Raw genomic sequence first — 20,937 nt, 5'->3', positions numbered from 1 at the left:
GTGAGTTTAGAAAGCATATCCTCTCTGCACATCTGGATTGGATTGGTGTGCCATGTAGGCCAAGAACTTTACAGCAATGGGTAGCTTGGGCCAGAAGAAGCTACAAAGGCACTAAAGTAAGAAGGAAAGTATTGTACACTGTCATAGCTGCAGTAGTATACCAGATATGGCTGGTGCGAAATGAAGCTTATTGGCAGCAAAAAGTTCGAAGAATTGATCATGTTATTACTAATACAAAGTGTATAGTTAAACATAGAATTCTTTTTTGTAATTCAAAGAAATGGAGTGATAGGGATTGTAACTGGATTGAGAGTCTATAATGTGTAGATAGGCTTTTTTGAGGCTTGTGGGTTGTGCAGTTCTTGAAGGATGAAGTGTGTACATGTTTTCTTTGGTGGCAATATAATACTTACTTACCAAAAAAAAAAAAAAATTTACTCCCTCGGTTTCCTAAAGATCCGCCCTCTTCCGTTTAAGTGCGTTTCCAAAAGATCTTCCCTCTTTTACTTTATCCCTTATTTGGATTTTTTCTCTTTTTACCCTCTCATGTCCCTATCATATGGTCCATCATTACATTATTAATTCAATTTTACTTCCTTTGTCTCTGCTACTTTAACTCTTTTTTATTTGCTTATTTATCTTAACCACTTTCTCTCTCCTACTTTACCCACCCCATACCCCACACAAATGGATCCTTCTTGGTATCTGTAAGAACAGTAACAAGGAAGATCTTTAGGAAATGGAGGGAGTAGATTTAATAATATAATAATATTTAGTAATAAAAATAATGATTGGGCGGGTTGGACCACGAAAATTACATCATAAACTATCTTCATGCGATTTGATTGGTTTATGGGCTAAAAAACGTGGGTTTATTTGTGCTTTGACCTAAACCATGTTCCTCCTAATAATAATAGTAATAATAATAAGTAAAGCTAATAAACAAATAATATATAGAAACAACAACAACAACAACAACAACAACAACAACAACAACAACAATAATAATAATAATACTTAATAGTAATGATATAAAAATAAATAATAATAATAATAGTAATAAAAATAATAATAAGAGTAATTAGTAAAATAAATTATACCAACATAATAATAATATTTGACAAAATAATTATAAAAGAATGGAGCTGAACTGAGCTAAACTAAACTGAACTAATTGGAGCTGAGCTGAACTGAACTGAAAATAAACAGGGCAGAACAGACCCTTATTGATGGTATTTAAGTTGACAAGATTAACGTTTTCATTATCAAGCAAAAATTATTGAAGTTGATATCATTAGTTTTATAGATATAGGCTCCAATAAAGACAAAGAGGTTAGTTCTTCCGAATCTGGTGCTAGAAGATAATCTTACTTTTCTAATCGTATCGTTCATATCACTGACGTTATAATTGCGAGAGAGCGTTTTTGAGAATTAGGAGACATGATTATTAAAGTTAACAAAGATTAGAATTAGGAGATGTAGATTATCTATTATACAAAGGGGTATTTTAAAAACTTTATTAAGTTACCATTAAGTAGAGGTTGCATTAGCATCCATGTGTTCCTGTTGTTTTTAAGTGAAGTTCCTAACAATAGACTTTTCAAACACGAGTAGTTTGGAGCATGGGAAACACTACAATTAGGTTGAATAGAAACTCACTGTTATTACTCCTTTTTTTTTAAAAAAAAAAAAACATCATTATTGCTCGTAAAATTGAACTAGTAATTCTCTTTTATATCTTTTAATCAACAACAAGAATACAATACAATCATATAAAAGTCAAGCAACACATTTTAAACCAAGACCAAATCACTTGGTCATTATTTTTTACGAAGCAAATATTTCAAATTCTCGAATCAGAGCCTTATCCAAAAGTGCGTGACTGAAGGTTCCTTACAATATTAGCATCAAGCTGGAATGCCCTAGTTAGAACGTCGACTGAAATAGGTGGCTCAGCCCCGAATATAGCAGCAGCAGTGGTGACAACACCAGGATTTTGGCTGGTAAATGCTGAAAGTGCAACAGCAGGAGTCTTACCAATATTGGACTCAAAGTGAATGAGACCTTGAGGAAAAATGAAGACATCTCCTTTGTTAAGCACCTTGGCAAATAACTTGTTTTCACCATTTGGGAGATTTGAGGTTACAAAACCGGCGTAAAAGGTTCCTTCAAGAACTGTGAGGACCTCAGTGGCGCGAGGGTGATGGTGGGGAGTATTTACGCCGTAAGGTGCAACATCGATCCTAGCCAATGATAAGCCGAGGGTGTTGAGCCCGGGAAGGTTGTCTGTTGTCACTCGTGTCACATTAGAGCCTACCTGGTTGTGTGTGTTTCCTGGCCTGTCTAGCCCTTGAAAATGGAAATCCTCGACTTTGACGGCCATTGGATTCTTACAGAACCTCCCATTCACAAACACTGCATGTTCAACAATGAAGGTTAAACAATAACTAACAAAAAATTATACTTTCTATATGCCTGCAGAATATATGGAAACTTATATATATTTTCAGGCTTCACAACACGCAACTTTGATCATATTATTAGTAATTATCTATTAGAAATCATAATATGATAAGTCTAATCCAATAATATTTTACATAACATATGTTATATATATAAGGTTGGGTTCTTGTCTCTCGGTCTTTGAGAACAATTCTTATATAGTAATCCTTTTTTAACCATTATGCAATTCATATTGGCTAAATTGTAAGAATTTTCTCCCTTCTGTGACCAATTTTTTCAAAAGCATTACATTCTTCGGGAAAATGGTTACTATGAAATACCTAAGAAAGGATTATATTTTTACTGAAATGAATTACTTTACGAATACTCTCATATTCTTATATCAATTGAACTTTATTCTGTATATATATATTTCTCAAAATAATGTGATCAATTACCTTATCCATAATGCGAGAGCAAATTTTTTGCATTTACTTAGGAGAAAGAGTAGAAGAAAAATGCAAATAACAATCTTTTTAGATTGATGATGATAAGAAACGACATACATGCATTATTTGGCTCATCTATCGCAACGCAGAAATCTTGCAGCTGATTAGGATCAGTGGCGTAGGCCAAATAGGACGTTAGGGCCTGAATAAGAAGGTAGGCGAGCAAGTAAGAGGATCCCATCTTTTTCTTATTTATAGCCTTACTACACACTCAATGCATACAAGAGTTTTAGGCACAATTTACGATACAATCATCGTACATCTCCCCTTTTATAGCTGGACACACTGAAACTGTAGAGACTTGGAATTGGTCACTAATCCTGAAAATTTTTCCATAATTCTCGACTTCACCAGATGAGGCCTGAGGGCAGAGGGTAGTTAGTCAAGTAGCAGGTGAGAGGTGATTATACGTCAAACAAAAAATAAAAAAAGTAGCAGGTGATTAAATCTGTAAATAGTTGGTCATAAGAACGAATTAGTCATAAGAACGAAGTCACATATCTCCAAACACCATTACAACTTAAGACAAAGTCAGAAACCACTAACACTTCAATATTTAGAGCTAAACTTCTTAGTACTTCACTGTATCTCCTTTGACTTCTCTTTGGAAGAGTACATACTCATCTATGTTTGTCTGTGTCTCCTTTGACTTTTCTTTGGAAGAATGTGTCTGAATATGCTAAGGAAAATGCTTTCCATAGAAAATCATAGCTCTTGTAACAAGCAACTTGTTTGTGGACAAATTCCACACCTTGTAATTTTTCTGTGTAACTGAATAGTCAAGAAAATTGTTTGGTGATGCTCTTGGATCAAATTTGTTTCTATGAATCTTTCAAGTTAAAGAATAAACCAAACACCCTTAAGTCTTCAAATGATCCAAAGAAGGAGGTTGTTTGAACAACTTTTCATGAGTAATATGTTGTATACTGGACAAGGGCATCATATTGATCAAATATGCAGCATAAACTACACAATCACCTCAAAACTGAGCTAGAACTTTGGAGTGAGAAGATAATGCCCTGGCAGTCTCTAGTACTAGTAGGTGCCAAATTTTTGCGCTCTATTACTACATTTTGTTGTGGAGTATCTAAGCAACTAGTGTAATGAATATATAATACTGCTATTCATATAAACATCGTTCATAGCTCCTTCCCCTGACTCCTTAGCATTATCTGACCTTATACACAAGACTTCAATGGAGAATTATGTCCCAATATAGGAGACGAAAGCATCTAAAATAGATACAACATCAGTCTTTAACTTTATCAAATGCACCCAAGTAAACCTTATCAAATAATCTACTATAGTGAGAAATTGAGTACAATTAGTATGAGTTTTGACCTTGTATGGTCCCCAAACATCAATATTATGCAACATTTCAAAAGGTTTAGAAGTCTTTATTGTACTATGAGGAAAAGAATTCCTAGGAAGTCTTGCCATAGGAAAAACTTGGCATATGTTTTACATCATGTAAATAGTCATTGACATCACAATCAGGAAGAAGTAGCTTTATTCTGCTAAAAGGCAAGTGCCTTAGCCTAAGATGCCAAAGCTTAGCTTTATCAAAAGCTGAAAGACATGAATTTTCATGTACAATAGTAAAGTAGGTTGTAGAACCAGTAGATACATCAGAGGGAGCTTCAGAGGCTATGTGACAGAGTCATGACTTCATTTTATTAAGAAGCATGGATGGCCCTGTCTAAAAAAGTGATATGAAAGAGAAGTCGTTATATAGAGTTCTAGTTCTGTTAGGATTCTATGTAAATTAGGAGTTTTATTTTAATTAAGTATTTAAGTGATAAAGGAATTCTATTATACTTAGGAGTCTAATTCCTTATCATTAAGTCTAAGTAGGAGTCTTATTTTACTAATTATATTAGGAATAGGCGTGTGATAAGTATAGGTTATTATTTGTCTTTATCCTTAAGATAAAGATAGATAAGTTTATTAGTTGTTATCTTTAAGATTTACTAGTCATAATAGGTTTAGGAAATCTTGTACTATATATATGGGATTTTCGACCATTAATACTAAGATATAGAGAGATTTATGAGATTAAAGTTTTAATTTTCTTTGTGAAAATTTTCGGACTTCTTTGTGATTTCCAAACCTTGAATCAATTACTTTGTGTTTGAGATTTAAGATTGATTACTTAATTACTTTGTGTTTGAGAGTGAATCAAGACCCAATTCTTGAGTTACTCTGTGTTTGATCGAATTGTTCTATCCTTAATACTTAAAGAAAACCCTAATGATCCAGTCTTTCTTTCAAGATTCTTAGATTTTCGTAAAACTCGACTAAAGTACATTCACATTCACATTCAAAAAAAATTGCAGTTTGTTCGTCCAGATTCAAACAGTTTCCAGGTGCGTTTTGTTTTTTTCGTTCTCCTAGTTGGAAACGAATTTTTGGGTTATTCTTAAGCCTAAACTGGACTACTACATGTCTAGTTTACTTTCCTAAAATTTCGTGGGAATTGAAGATTGATTCGTATAGTTTCGGGACGGTTTTTGTTCATTGGTCTGTTTTCGATTGAATCTGGAACGGTTGGGATAAATTGGTCGTTGTGGTTGATATACTTGGAGTTTTTGAGTGAAATTTTGATCGAGTGCTAAAAACATATAGTAATAGATCCTCACAAAATTTCATTGAATTTGGAGTTATATTTCTTGAATTTTCGATCTTTAAATTGCATGGGTATTCTGGACAGTTTTTGATGGACTATTTTGACACAAAATTATGGATGATTGGTATAGAACTATTAAAGCCATCAATAAACTTAGTCTTGAAGAGTCTATTGATATTTTAGTAGATCTCTTGACTTATTCTAAGCTAACAAAGACGGAAATAGGCATTTATGAAAATGAATTGGTTATTCGAAGGCATGTCCAAAGAACCGAAGCAAGAAAAAAGGAACTTGAGAGGCAAAAAAAAGGAAAAAGAAAACTTGGCTACACTCATGGAGACACTTCAAGATTTGAATGATTTGGTTCAACTTCAAGAGAAACAACATGAAGAAACAATAAAGATACATCAAAGCCCCAATGAAGAATACGTATCTAAGGAAGAATATGCCTTGTTCTTTGCACAATTGCTTGAAGAAGAGAAGGTACCTATGGAGGATTCGGTTCCTATAGTTCCTTCTTCGGCTCAACTTACCTTACAGCTTGAATCTTTGAATTGTCCCACTCCCCAAGATCCATCCTTTGACATTCAAGAAGATTTACCAATTGCACCTTTGGTTTTTACCACCACTAAAGGTCTGATCGTTGCTGCCCCATGTACACCTATTGATACCCCAGGTACGCCCAAGGCGCCAAAGACGTGTTGGGTACCACCATATGTCGCTATACAAACGAATTTTTGTTGTCCTACGATAAATATTGGTAATCCAAGTCACACAATCTCGTGTACTCTCCTATTGTTTTCCAGTCGTGATCTTGTTTTAATGGATCATGGATTTCGCGCATGGATGATTGCTTGGATAAGACAAAACTTGAGGACAAGTTTTTTTCAAGAAGGGGAGTTTGATATGAAAGAGAAATCGTTATATAGAGTTCTAGTTCTGTTAGGATTCTATGTAAATTAGGAGTTTTATTTTAATTAAGTATTTAAGTGATAAAGGAATCCTATTATACTTAGGAGTCTAATTCCTTATCATTGAGTCTAAGTAGGAGTCTTATTTTACTAATTATATTAGGAATAGGCGTGTGATAAGTATAGGTTATTATTTGTCTTTATCCTTAAGATAAAGATAGATAAGTTTATTAGTTGTTATCTTTAAGATTTACTAGTCATAATAGGTTTAGGAAATCTTGTACTATATATATGGGATTTTCGACCATTAATAATAGAGATATAGAGAGATTTATGAGATTAAAGTTTTAATTTTCTTTGTGAAAATTTTCGGACTTCTTTGTGATTTCCAAACCTTGAATCAATTACTTTGTGTTTGAGATTTAAGATTGATTACTTAATTACTTTGTGTTTGAGAGTGAATCAAGACCCAATTCGTGAGTTACTTTGTAGTACATTCACATTCATATCAAAAAGGCCCTAAACAAAACACTCATCATGAGTGAAAGAAAGTTAACATTGTCAATCCTTGCATAACTGTTGCACATAGATAAGCTTGAAAGCAAAGTGTGGCACATGAAGCACTACATGATCATTGAAGGATACTGAATCTATATGAGCAACTGGAGTTCGCCTTCCATCAGGTATAGTGATAGTATTAGGCCCTTGAAGTGTCTTATATTCATGAAACTAGGATAGATTAGTGCATATATATTTATATATAATCAGATGCACCACTATCTAGCAGCCATTCATTACTAGAAGAAGTAAGAAGACATTAAGTACCTGTTAATAATGCATCAATTGATGTATCATGAGTACTTTTGGGATCATTGTTGTCGGCAGACTGATTATGAAGCAACGAGAGAAGATGATTATATTGTTCAATGATATTAGATTTTGGCTTGATATCCTAAGAGTACTGATATGTAGATTGAGAAGGAGTAGAAGCAGCAGCTACTTTCTTATCTTTGAATCCTTTAAAACCAGTTGGATATTTGTGAATCTTGAAGCATCTCTCTATGCTCTGGCCTGGTATCGTGCAATTAGTGCAGTATTAATTTGAACTAGGTCTTTTGTTTTCAGAAATAGACTTGTAGGAAAAATTATTCTGAAATGAAAAGTTACTAGAACTAGAATTGCCATAACCTTGCTGAGAATAACCTCTGGACTTGTTAGCTGCAAATGCCAAAGATTCAATAGATACAGAATGTTGTGCAACTTCTTTGTGTGAATTGTGTCTCTCCGCCTGAGCAAAAATTCTAAAGGCTTGAGCAACTTGAGGTTGAGGTTGTGTCATGAGGATATTTCCCTTTATTGTTGAATTTTTTCATTCAACTTCATCATAATTAAATTGTAGAAGTCTTTGTTCCTTCTCTCTAGTCAGAATTCTCTTTGTAAGATTACATGTATGTTTGTTACATGTAGAATATGGTAATAAACTAGCATGATTTATCTCATCCCATATAGTTTTAATCTGTGTGTAAAATACAGACATTGAAATTTCCTTATTGCACTTTAGAGAGTTTCTATTCAAGTGAGTAGACTTGTGCCATAGAAGAATAACCAAAACGATCTTCTAAATGCTTCCATATCTCTGTAGCAGTGCCAAAGAACACTATACTTTTCTGGATTGTATTATCAAGATTAGCCAATAGCTAGGTGTTAAATTTAGAAACAATAAGAAACGGGCCTGGGTGACCCAAACAAGGAGGAGGAGAGATTTGATCCACTTTATAAGCCCAAAGGAGGTTCCATACTAAAATCAATTGGTGATAGGAGGAGTAACTCCTAATCTTATAAAGTGGTTTATTCTCTCCTTTTTCTCCAATGTGGAACTCTCACAAGTGGACTTTCAATTTATAAGATGCGGAGTTACTCCTCCTATCACCAATTGGTTTTAGGATGTAACCTCCTAACTTGTAAATGGGCTAAACTCTCCTCCTCCTTATTGGGTCAGCCAGACCCATTTTCATATAATCTAAAAATTAACATGGTATCAGAGCCCGGGTTGCAGGACTCGTCTAAAATGGGTATTTGATCACTTCTGGATAAGGATTTACCTCGATAGGATGTCCAGCCCCTAAGAAGGATTATTGCTCTGACCTTTCCAATTAGCTCTGAATTTCTAAGGACACTCACAAGTGAGGGGATGTGTTGAAACCCATTGAAATTCCACTTGTGAGTGTCCCACATTGGAGAAAGATGAGAGAATAAACCACTTTATAAGATGAAGAGTTACTCCTCCTATCACCAATCGGTTTTAGGATGGAACCTCCTAACTTGTAAGTGGGCTATACTCTCCTCCTCCTTATTGGGTTACCTAGGCCCATTTCATATAACTTGAAAATTAACACTAGGAAATGACTAACTCATTACACCTTTGCCAAGCAGTGTAATTAGAAGAAGTTATTATAACAGAAATCTCCCAACTTCCATCAACATTTTTTAGCTTATTATTTAGCTTATTTTTAGCAGATTATGAGATCAATATTGTTCTTTTCTAGTCATTGTATCCTACTTTTCATTAAATCTAACTGAAACAATTTGAGTAGAATTTGAATCTGATGGATGAATATAGTAAATGCTAGAAGGATTTTTATTAAGAGAAATTGGAGTAGGTTCTGATTCAGGCATTTTGATGAATGATTAAACTAATATTCAATCAATTTCAGATTTCAGGTAATAATGTACAATCAGAAATTTGTAAATCAGAGATGAAGAAATCAAAAAATTTCTGAAGAAAAAAGGCAGAAAAGAAATGTAGAATAAATTAACACTTTCTTTAGAGTAACAACAACTAATTCAGTTGTTCAACATGAATGAGAAAAATTCAGATTCAAACATGGAAGTCAACTTTTAGAAAGAAATAAGAACATATTAAGAGAGAAATTCAAGAATAACAACACCTTCAGAAGATTGAAGAATTCAAATTCTCCCTGCTTGAACTTTCAGAGAAAATCTTGTAGATTTCAGTGAAGAAGATTATGATTATCTGAATTATTGCTGACCTAGGATCAGATCTAGCTCTGATACCATGTAAAATGCTGAGATATTCAAAATTCAGAGAAAAAGATTGAGGGAATGTTAGAGAGAATTTATTTAATATTTCTTAATACAGAAGGATGAATTAAGAGAGAGAAAGAATTTAGTTGAGCTATTTATACTTACAGCTACAACTAACTAACTATTAATTACAACAACTTACGTAACAAAAATAGCGTTTAGTAGAAGGAACTTATTTACACATATGAGAATTAACTAGTTAAGTCGTTGAGCTGTTTATAATAGGGCTGGAAAAAGCTGACCCAACCCGACAACCCGACCCAAACCTAACCCGAAATAAATGGGTTTTGCAAAAAAATTCCAACCTATTTAAGTAATTGGGTCAACTCGAACCTGACCTGAAATTAATTGGGTTAGGTTTGGATTGGAAATCAAAACCCGAAACTAACCCGCCTAACTTGTTTAAGATATTACATACTTTATATTTAATTTTGAGTAATGATTTTAGATTTGATTTAATTTAGATTTCAGAATATGTGAGATCTGGGCCAGGCCCAATTTTAACCGTATGGACTAACTACAAGCATACCAGCAAGCCAACCGAGATAAGTAAAAAATTATAATCCCTAACCCCATATTTCTTTCCCCAAAATTGTGCGTTCAAACCCTAATGTTCTCTGACTCTGTCTCTCCACTCCACAATTTACTCTCTAGCGCCGCTCTCTCAGTCTCTCTCCACTCCACTTTCTCTCGCTCTCTCAGTACATTGTTCTCGAAGCTGGGAGTCGGGGACGATTCTTAAGGAGTCGTATTCTAGTGAAAATCCAAGTTCATGGATTCGTTTGTGAATACTGATGTATGAATTAATTAGTTTGTTTGTTTCTTTTGAATTATTTATGCCTAGATCTTAAGTTTTTTGACATTTCTTTGTGTTGGATTTATGAATTACAGTCTTTAGTATCTTCATCCCTTTTTCATTTTGAATTGTTCTTGTTTTTGTTTCTGGTTCTTTCTCATTGTTTCATTTGTTATTTTTGGTTTGCTTTGTCAATTATTCTTAATTGGTTGTTCTTAGTTTTTTGTTGCATTTTTTCTGTTTAATATTATTTTTCTACTTGTTTTAGTAATATGTTCTTGACTCAAAATTAAATTCAGTAAAATAATTAGGTCAAACGGATCGAGTTCAGGTCAACCCACTTATTTTCAGGCCGGGTACAGGTTCAATTTTCTGACTCGTTATATAACAGATCGGGTTCAGGTTTATGCTTACTGACCTATTTACATAAATAGGTCAACCTGAACCTAACCCGACCTGATTGTCATCCCTACTTTTTAGCCAAACTAGACTGGCGTGTTTTAGCTAAACCGCATGAGTCTCGTGTGCTTCGTGCTAAGTATTGTGGCTATGGATGTGATATTGGTATGTCAAGGAGAAAGTTAACGCCTCAAATGCATAGAATGGTGTTATGATAAGTATTGACGTAGTTCAGAAAGGTATTAATATGGTAGTTGGGAATGGAATGAAAATGTTCTTTTGGCACCATAGGGTACCAGCAAACCTCTTCTGGCAATTGCAATAAGAAAGCCTCTTATCAAAATATCCAAAATATGATAGTTTAGGGGATGTGGGATCCTAATATAGGATGGGAAATTGATTTATTTGCAGAATTTCTTTTAGTACAGGCTCTTATGAAATTGCAGCTCATGAATTAGAGGAAAATGAAGATGCAGAATATCAAATTTTCTAGAATGGATCTACGTCTGATGGCTTCACTTTACATTCAACTATCAAAATTATAGAATATGAAGAGGAAGTAGTTGCAGATACTGTGATGGGCTGGAGAGATTCATGAAAAATACCTACACTTCAAAGAATTTATTTCTTTTTATGGTTAATTAGCAATTCAGTTTAGACTAATGACAAATGGAGATCGCTTCATTCGTAAGTTAACATATGACCCTTGTTTTATGGTGTGTGGAGCTATAGAGGAAAACACAAAACATGTTCTTAGAGCTTGTCCAGTTACGAGTATACTTTAGCAAAAATTAGGAGTACCTACTTCTGCTATCTCCCATAATATGCGACTGAGAGATTGGATTTTTTTCAAATATTGCCAAAGATAGAGCGAATATGGGGAATACATGGCCACGAGTTTCTTCAGTAGCTTGCTGATGGCTATGGAGATGGAGGAATGAGAGAAGTTCCAATAGAAATCCAAACATTCCTATTGATCAAGTGATTTCATCGTTGCTTATGTTGGCCTTATTACCCAAGCTTTAAGGAGAAATTCATAGGTACCAGACTCAAGAGGTCTAAGATAGGAAGTTTTTATTCGAAGGAAGTACCCTCAAGAAGGTTGGGTGAGCCTCAATACAGATGGTTTAACTAAAGGTAATCCGGGACGTGATGACGCTGACAGTTTGATTAGACATCACAGAGGCGAAATCCACGAAGTATTTGTAATGAATTGTGGGATTTTAAGTGCACTAGAGCGAAACTTCTTGCGGTGATGAAAGGTGTAATTATAGCTTGGGATGGAGGGCACATAAATATACAAGTTTCGATGGACTCGGTGGTAGTATGCTTGTTGATGGATGAGCGAGGTTACCGTCAACTCTCCTTGCATTCATAATATATACGCGCAAGTGCTAGTCTTTTCTCCTCCGTCATAGATGGAAAGTAGAACTTTACCATTGTTACAAAGAAGCTAATCCGGTTGCTGACTGGCCAGTGGGATAACCTTGGTGCTCGATCAGATTCGGGGTTAATGTTGATTGAGGTGATCTCTAAGGATCTTCATGTTGTTTTATTGGAGGACTTGGGGTGGTGTGGCTTGGTTTTGATGGTACCAGATATGTCCAATGTGCCTTCTAGCTAGTTTCTTTTAGTTGTAGTAGTTTAACTTTGTTTTTCTTTTATGAGTTCCTTTTTCTGTTTCGTAGTTTGTATTCTTTTTTTGTTTATCTTCTCTGGGGTTGTCTCCTCTCTTATGCACGCAATTTTTTTTATTAATAATATCATGATGTACGTAGAATTTTAAATAATAAAGTGTTACCATCAATAATAGCTTTTTTTATTACCAAATAAAATAAACTAAAGTATGTATAGCATTATGTATTTGAAACAAACATATATTAAAGAAAATGTGGAAGTTTATGATCGAGAAAGTATTACATAAGCAAAATTGAGGAGTATTGGTATTATACCCCTCTCAATGAGGCAAATTTTTATTTGTGTCATTCTCATTTAGAGAGTTGTGATCAATTGTTTCTTCACTGCTCTATAACACAACAAATCTAGTTTTGGTGGCTAAACACTTGGAGCTTGAAATGGGCCTTCCCCTACAGTATTTGTGATGCATTCGAGCAATGGACTTTCGATGCAATGGTAAGTATTTCAAGAAACTATGTTGAACCAACTTCTTTGTTATTGTCTTGACTATTTGGAAAGAGCGTAATGTGTGAGTCTTCAACAACACCTCATGTTCCATTGAACAAATGCAAGACCTTGTTTGATGGAGGGGACCACAACGCCACCGAGCTTGTATTACATTCAAAATGTCTTCTCTGGTCTGATGGTTCTAGCATCTCTTCCCATGAATGTAATACAAGCTCGATGGCGTTGTGGTCTCCTCCATCAAACAATTCCATCAAATGGAATGTAGATGCCTCGGTTAGCCCAAGGCAAAACTTGTCTCCAATTGGGGGTGTTTTAAGGAATCATAAAGGCGATTTCATGTGCCTCTTTTCATGTCCAATCCCACCAATTTAAATAAACTTAGCGGAAATTATTGCAATTTATCGAGCAATTCATATTTCATTAAGTGTTCTTAAATAAGTAAATTTAATTTGTAGATGCTTTTTTTGGACTAGTAAGCATACTGAGAGTATGGTTGGTGCTGTAGCCTGGGAGAACTTATACCATTCAAAAGCTGAAGGTGGTATAAGATTCACAGACACTTGGAAACGAAACATTGTTACAGTTAGTAAGTTAGCATGGACAGTTGCTCAGAAAAACACAACCTATAAGTTAAGTGGGTGAGTGAGGTCTATACTGGTGATGTACAATGGGGTTAATATGCAGCCTTGGATAATGCTAGTTGGGCATGGAAATATAGATGCCAAGATAAAAATGAAATGATTGTGAAATTTCACATTGAACAGTGGATGAATGATGGGCATTTCAGCATTAAAAAGCAATACAAGACGCCTGATGGGAGTGGACTGACAGACTCAATGAAGTAGATTTGTTTGGAGCAGATATACTCAACTCAAGCATAGGATAATAATGTGACTTGCTATGCAAGACAGACTGAAAACCAGGCTGAGATTGAAGAATATGAACTTGTGTGTGGATGACTCCTACATAATATGTTAACAGCATACTGAAACAACTAAGCACCTGATGTTTCAGTGTGTGCTTAGTGAACAATGTATTACAAGAGTTCTAAGTTGGCTTGGCATTTAGATGGGGAAGAAGAACCCAGCTACGACTGTGTAGATGTCTTCAGATCGTTAGAAAGGGACAAAGTTTAGAAGAATGGTGGCTTTGGTTGCCATTGCTGCTACTGTATACTTCCTCCGTGTTTTTATTCTTGCTACATAGAGAAAGTGGGGGTTTTTAAGAAAGGTAGAGAGAGAAAGTAGGGACCACCACTTTTTGAATAAAAAACCATTTGTTAAGGAAAAAGTATGAGTGTTTTAAAAGAGAAGGTGGGGGACCACCAACTTTTTAATAGTATTTTAAGATTTTAATGGTGAAAAGGAATCCATTTATGGTATGTAGCATCTATTATGACATTTCCATTTAAGGGAAATGTAGCATCTATAAAAAAACGGAGGAAGTATATGGTTTAGAAAAACCGAAATTCTGCATATTGGGATAAGGTGATTACAATATAAATAAACCAATTACAAACATTAAGTATATGGTGAAGAATAAGATTGTACGGATTTTAAGCTCTAAAATCAAAGATAGTGATAAAGCTTGGATTGATGGGTTTGTAAAAAGTTGGGCATGTCCAGTTTGTTGTGTGGTTGCTAGTTCATTCTAGCTCCCTTTAATTTGTTTGCCCTTTTTTTTTATTCAATATACTTTTGTTGCTTACTAAAAAAAAATTGAGGATAATATAGTCCAAATAAATTGATAAAAAAAATAATAGGCACAATATTTAGGCACAATATTCTGGGACACCCAAAAAGCAATATAAACACTATATTGTGGAATGGAGGGAGTATAAATAATGTTTCCTGCTTTGATCATAACTTATCTTTCCCAATCTAATCTAACTTTTTCATAAATTAGAATTTTAACAGTAATCATTGTTATTACTTCCTCCATTCTTTAATGATTTTCCTACTTGGAATCTTGACACTACTTAAAATTACATAAAATCTTCGTGTAAGCTCTTATTTGATTACTCTCAATAAGTACTCTAATAATATCAAATTTCTATGAATTTTTTACTAACTAATACTTAATTACAAATATTAATAGCCAAATATGGAGTTAAGCAAACAATAAGGACCTCAAGTTTGATTTTTTTCACCGTTTGGGACCTGTCCTTTTTTTTTGCACCGTTTGGTACCCAAAACGGAGTTTTGAGCATAAACGTTAACCTTGGTTAACTTGTGGCCCAGTTGACAATTTAATAAATATGAAAACCCCAAAAGCTATCATTTGTTGTTTTTCCCAAAAAAATTTTTGTCAGTTTAGAGACAACAAAGCCGTCAAAACGACGAGTGCAAGGGGCTAAAAAAAGGGGATTACCTGTACTTGGCGCCATTCCATCTTCCACTCCCGTGTTCCAGAAACCTTGAACTCTCTTTCATCTCTCTCAAAGGCGAAAAAAAGGGCTTAGAAGAAGACGCTTCATCTCCAAAAAATTCGGCTTAAAATTGCTTATATCTTTGTGGTAATCATCTAAACTCTCTATTTTTTGTCTTTTTTAGCGAAATTCAGTGTTTTTGTTGGGTCAGTTGGAGGGGTTTTGGATGTTGAAAATTTGGAAAATCAAAATTCTGATTTTTTTTTTTGTTCATGTTTGTTGTTTTTTTTGTTTGGATTATACTTTTTGTGGTGGTTTTATTTTGTTTTGTATGTGTATCTGCTATAAATTATGATGAACACTTAGGGTTTGTTTGAACTTTGTTATGAAATGAAGTAACTACAACAAAGGGTATTAGGTTTATTTTTATGTAGTCATTATTTAACTTTAGATTTTATTTTTTAAAGGAAAAAATGGCTGAAGAAACTGAAGCCCCTCACCCAGTGTTGTTCATGACTGAGATAATGACTATGCATGTGTTCTCAAAGTTGAACAGACATGACAAGGGGGTAGTCTCACTTGTATGTAAGGATTGGAGGGACATGTGGAATTGGAAGTGGTGGATATAGGGCTGCAGCTTGGGCTAACTCCTTTCGCAATTGGATATGCTGGGACATTATTCACAACAATTCTGCTTATTTGTATGATTAGTTGGCTGATTATGATGGTGATGTTTTTGGTGATTATGAGTGATTGGTTCAAGTCCCCTGCTTGCAATTAGTACATTTAGGTTTTTTTTTTGGGTAATTTGGTTGTTGTAGCAGGGGTTTGGGTTGCTAGTATAGGGCTTCTTGTTGTTTTTTGGTGATAGATAGCCCTGATTTAGTGTAGGTAATGTTGAATTCTGAATGAATTGAACTTACACTTGATGATGGAAATGGATTCCTTTTGTAATTGTAAGAATCCATTTCTAAGACTAAGTGAATTGATATGTAATCTAACTTCTATTTGAATGGAATGACTTTATTGGAAATCTCATATTGTGTTAATTTATTACTTCTTTTGTTCAGCTCATTTGTTAATTTGTAGTTTTGTGGACTGAAAACATGGAAATAAGTATGTGCATTGTGGTCCATCATGGTGGAAAATGGGTGCGTAAACCAGATTTGGCATATGAAGGGGGGTGAGGTGAAGATTATAAATGATTTACCACCTGATCTAGATGTTAATTATCTTAGGTCCCTGATCAACTCTCTAGGACATAAGAATGTGATTAAGTTACACTATTGTGATCCATTTAAGGAACTAAAGCTTGGTGTTAGATTCTTGGACAATGATAGTACAACTTTTGGCATGTACTTAAGTTTATTGGAGAAGTGTAGGATGATTAATCTTTTCATAGAGCATGCAGATCTTCCCACTGAAGTTATTAATGTTGATGAAAGTGACAAACATAATAGTGAGTTAATTGATTTGGATGAAAATGATGTAGTTTGGAATGCTTATGTGGAAACTTGTCATGTGTTGGAAGATGTTGATGAAAATGAGCAAAGGATGGTGTAGGCATAAAATTTTTATTATATGCCACGTCACACATTAAAGTCAAATGTTGACTTTTATTAATAAATGATCTTCTAAATTAATTAATTTGGGCTCACCATTAAACGTGGTCTATATTAATTAAATCATTTATTATTGAGTTTTGGACTCATTAAATGAAAGTTGGACTTTTATGTTTGTGAGGCCCAAGAGGCAGGTCAAGTGGAAACCTAGGGTTCTTCTAACTCTATAAATAGAGAGCTCCTCCTCATTTGTCAGGGGAACAAAAAAAAAAAAAGGGAGAAGACTAAAAAAGAGAGAGAAAGCTGCTCCAGAGTTCAGAAACTCTCCCACTCCACGCATTCAAATCAAATCAAATCATCCAATTTAGAAGACGAACAACAAGCATCAAAGCCGTTCTATTCTAAAAAAAAAACATACTTGAAGGAGATCAAGCCGGAGGCCCTCATTCAAGAAAAGCCAAATCATTCGTGGAGATCGAATCAGTGGATATTTAATTTAGAGATTGTACTCATAATATTTATTTTAATTAAAATTATAATTTGTTCACATATTTTGATTCCATTTTGCAGACATCTAAAATTTGTGTTTACAAATTTTTGGCACGCTCGGTGGGACATCTCTACTCATCTCTTTCTCCAAACAAAGTTCAAATCTTTTCCAAGCAATGGCACCAAAGAAGAATACATCTCTCATCCTGATGTGGAGAATCCTGATCAATTCCAGCGAAAATCCATGACTCTGGGTGATTTTATTGATGATGTAACCCTTGGTTTCCATACTAGGGGTACGAAGAAGGCTGCTATCAGGAGTGCTGCTTCCAACTTGCGCGCGGCATCTATACCTACCAAATTGCGCACTAAACCAAGTCTTTCATCCACTTCGGAATCATCCATGGCGCCATTTTTCCTTGGAGCGCGTGAAGTTGCTGTATTCAATGCAAACCCTTTCACACATGAGAAGTCAGATTCAGATGATGCTCTACTCGAAGGGTTCTCCTCGAATCCCCTATTTGAACCAAGGAACGTGCCCGACGATGATGATGATTGTAACAGTGGTTTCTCCTCCTCATCACATCCGTCAATTCTGCATCTGTTCAAAGCAATGCAAGAGCCCGACGTTGCTACTGTCATGGTACATGAAGCCAAAACAATTGAAGAACAATTGGTCGAGATGAAGAATCTCATACAAAGGATGATGAAGGATGGAGAAGAAAAAGACGCCCAGATTGCTGCCTTGCAGAAGAAGCTTGGAAAACGCCCTAGTGAAAGTGATTCGGATGCCGACAGCATCAAAGCCTGGATCCAAACATAGCTCGAAGGGTGAAAAGCCGGATGGTGATGCAGTAAGTGTTCAAAAAATCCAGGATATGATAGCCAGTGCGCTCAAAATGCAATTGGTTGGAGATTCTCATGGCAATTATCGTTACGTAAAGCCATATACCAAGCGGATTGACAAGATGAAAATGCCAAGTAGCTATCAACCTCCAAAATTTCAACAATTTGATGGCAAGGGAAACCCTAAGCAGCATATAGCACATTTTGTGGAGACTTGCAACAATGCTGGGACCACAGGAGATTTGCTTGTTAAGCAATTTGTTCGTTCCCTTAAGGGAATCGCCTTCGATTGGTACACAGATCTTTCACCAGAATCCATCAGCAGTTGGGACCAGATGGAGGAAGAGTTCATGAACAGATTTTACAGTACGCGTCGCATAGTAAGCATGACAGAGTTAACCAAGACGCAACAATGGAAGGACGAGCCTAGAGTGCAGTTCATGAACAATGGCGTGCTCTGAGTCTAGAGTGCAAGGATCGCCTGTCAGAAACTTCTGCTGTGGAGATGTGCATTCAAGGTATGAAATGGGATCTTTTGTACATTTTGCAGGGTATCAAACCAAAATCTTTCCAGGAATTGGCAACAAGGGCCCATGATATGGAGCTTACTATCGCCAACCGTGAAGGAAGTTCTTCAGAGTACAAGAAGGAGAAGAAGGACTTCAAGAAGAATGACAAGCCTTTCAAGAGTTCTGCAAAGGAGTCTTTTGCAGTCACCACTACGTCTGCTCCGGTGAAGATATCTGCAAAACCAAAAGATGAACAAAAGAAAGGGTCATTTGTTAAGAATGGTAAGAAAGATAGACTCACGTTGAAAGAATTGCAGGCTAAGAAGTATCCCTTCCCAGATTCTGACTTAGCAGGAATGTTGGAGGATCTGCTCGAGAAGAGAATTATAGAATTGCCCGATTCCAAGCGACCGGAGGAGGCGGGGAGAACATCTGATCCGAACTACTGTCGTTACCACCGTTTGGTAAGTCATCCTATCGAGAAGTGCATCACACTGAAGGAGAAGATCATGCAACTTGCCAATGACGGGAAGATTGTTCTAGATCTTGATGATACGGTGGAATCAAATCATGCTTCAGTTATTTTGGAAGCCTTCCCATCAACGACCAAGTGAAGCAAATAAGACTCATTCAGTTGGAAGCCTGGAGCCAGTCATGGTGGAAGTGGTGGATTTGCTGTGCACATTGCATCACGAGTATTCGGATTTGGCTCCCATGCCTCATGAAGAAGAAGAAGGCTGGACTTTAGTCACAAGAAGGAAGCAGAAAAAGAAGGTGACGCCAAAGCAAACCTCTTCGACAAAGAAAACGACATCAAAAGAAGAAACATCCCAGACGCTCTAAGGTGAAGAAGGAGACAAAACCAACTAGGAAATATAATGTCTTACCTATTGATCTTCTTGAACAGGAGGCACGAATGCCCATCACCTTAGACGAATTCTTTCCTGAAGAATACTTCGAAGAAGTTTCAGTCAATATGGTGACCTGTGACGTGCGGAGAGAAGGAAAGGAGCAAGGTGGACAAAGCCATCTTCCCAAAGAAAATCTCAATCATGGTAATGATCCTGTAAGAGACGCCAAAATTCTTGCATTGTTGGAAACAGTTCCTTCACGTATGGGATGGCGACAAGCTCTTTCCCTCCCAGAAGAAATGCGATTTGCTCTTGCACGCGCCATAGAAAATCCTACTCATTATACATCTAAGGAAAATATTGAGCAAGGAATTTATGACAACATCCTGATCCTGTGCGGCATGCAGCGCAGCCTTGGCATTCACAGATGCTGATCTTATGTTGGGGTCAAAACCCCATAACAGACCACTCTTTGTTTGTGGGTATATTCGAAAGCAAAGGATCAACCGATTCTTATTGAGGAGGTCCGCGGTCAATATCATGCCTAAGGCTACTATGGAGAAATTGAAGATCACCAGGGAGGATTTGTCAGAAAGCCGCTTGATGATACAAGGATTTAATTTAGGAGGTCAACGAGCCATGGGGATGATCAGAGTTGATTTGTCTATAGGGGAGATGATGGCAACCACAGTCTTCCATGTGATTGACTCGAAGACATCTTATAACTTGTTGTTAGGACGGCCCTGGATGCATGAAAATGGCGTTGTGGCGTCAACCTTACATCAATGCCTCAAATACTACAGAAATGGCGAAAGAAAGGTAAGTGCAGATGTGAACCCATTCTCTGAAGCTGAGTCACATTTTGCCGATGCAAAGTTCTATATTGAGCAGCAGGAGCCTCAATAAGTCATGCCGTAGAGATTGCATCTCGGGAAAGAGTGTCATTGTCAAGCAAGAGCCAATCAAGGCGGAGTTTCATTCGAAGAAACTTGCAGTGGCAGAGATCATAGAGATTGATGAAAACAAGGATGAGAAGGTCTCTTTGAAAGAAGATGTAGCCAAATCTACCTCAACGGCGCCAGTGCTGCGCTATATTCCAATGTCGAGGCGTAAGAAAGGTCAATCTCCTTTTGCACAATGTGGGGGCAACGAAGCAAAAGCGAAACCTGTACCAACGCAGGGTGAAAGAAAACAAGTTATTTCTGAAAGAATGACTTTACCAGTGCAAAGGATAAGCGACTCAAAAATAAGCAGCGTGCCACTTCCGGGGTTCGAGAAATCATCAGAAACGCCAAGCGCGAGAAAAGAAGGTTTTGATCCGGTTGCGTATAAGCTTATGGAGAACTCTGGATACGATTTCTCTAATCCAGAGCCTATGG

At 36.0% G+C, this 20,937-nt stretch overlaps 2 protein-coding genes across 2 annotated transcripts; one reads left to right on the top strand and one right to left on the bottom strand.

Annotated features, from left to right (window-relative positions):
- Positions 1-1,713: 1,713 nt before the first annotated feature.
- LOC104889037 (germin-like protein subfamily 1 member 17) lies at positions 1,714-3,208 on the bottom strand. Its single transcript, XM_010674176.3, has 2 exons — positions 3,009-3,208; positions 1,714-2,415 (listed from the first exon to the last, which is right to left on the bottom strand). The coding sequence occupies exons 1-2, from the start codon at positions 3,130-3,132 to the stop codon at positions 1,865-1,867; spliced, it is 675 nt and encodes a 224-aa protein (XP_010672478.2). The 5' UTR covers positions 3,133-3,208; the 3' UTR covers positions 1,714-1,864.
- Positions 3,209-18,230: 15,022 nt separating this feature from the next.
- LOC130590767 (uncharacterized) lies at positions 18,231-19,321 on the top strand. Its single transcript, XM_057393314.1, has 2 exons — positions 18,231-18,564; positions 18,666-19,321. Exons 1-2 carry the CDS (start codon positions 18,231-18,233, stop codon positions 19,319-19,321), a joined length of 990 nt encoding a protein of 329 aa, XP_057249297.1.
- Positions 19,322-20,937: the final 1,616 nt, after the last annotated feature.

Source organism: Beta vulgaris, chromosome 3, assembly GCF_026745355.1.
Source record: "Beta vulgaris subsp. vulgaris cultivar EL10 chromosome 3, EL10.2, whole genome shotgun sequence".
Classification (NCBI taxonomy): domain Eukaryota; kingdom Viridiplantae; phylum Streptophyta; class Magnoliopsida; order Caryophyllales; family Amaranthaceae; genus Beta; species Beta vulgaris.
Note: the sequence above shows the minus strand (reverse complement) of the source record. Positions and strands in the feature narration are given on the sequence as shown.

Bases quoted from the DNA above. Each gene is read 5' to 3' on its own strand.
- LOC104889037 (XM_010674176.3), bottom strand. From the start codon at position 3,132: ATGGGATCCTCTTACTTGCTCGCCTACCTTCTTATTCAGGCCCTAACG. The intron at 2,416-3,008 runs GTATGTCGTTTC...TTGAACATGCAG, and splicing joins AGATGAGCCAAATAATGCAT to TGTTTGTGAATGGGAGGTTC.
- LOC130590767 (XM_057393314.1), top strand. From the start codon at position 18,231: ATGATAGCCAGTGCGCTCAAAATGCAATTGGTTGGAGATTCTCATGGC. The intron at 18,565-18,665 runs GTACGCGTCGCA...CTCTGAGTCTAG, and splicing joins GTTCATGAACAGATTTTACA to AGTGCAAGGATCGCCTGTCA.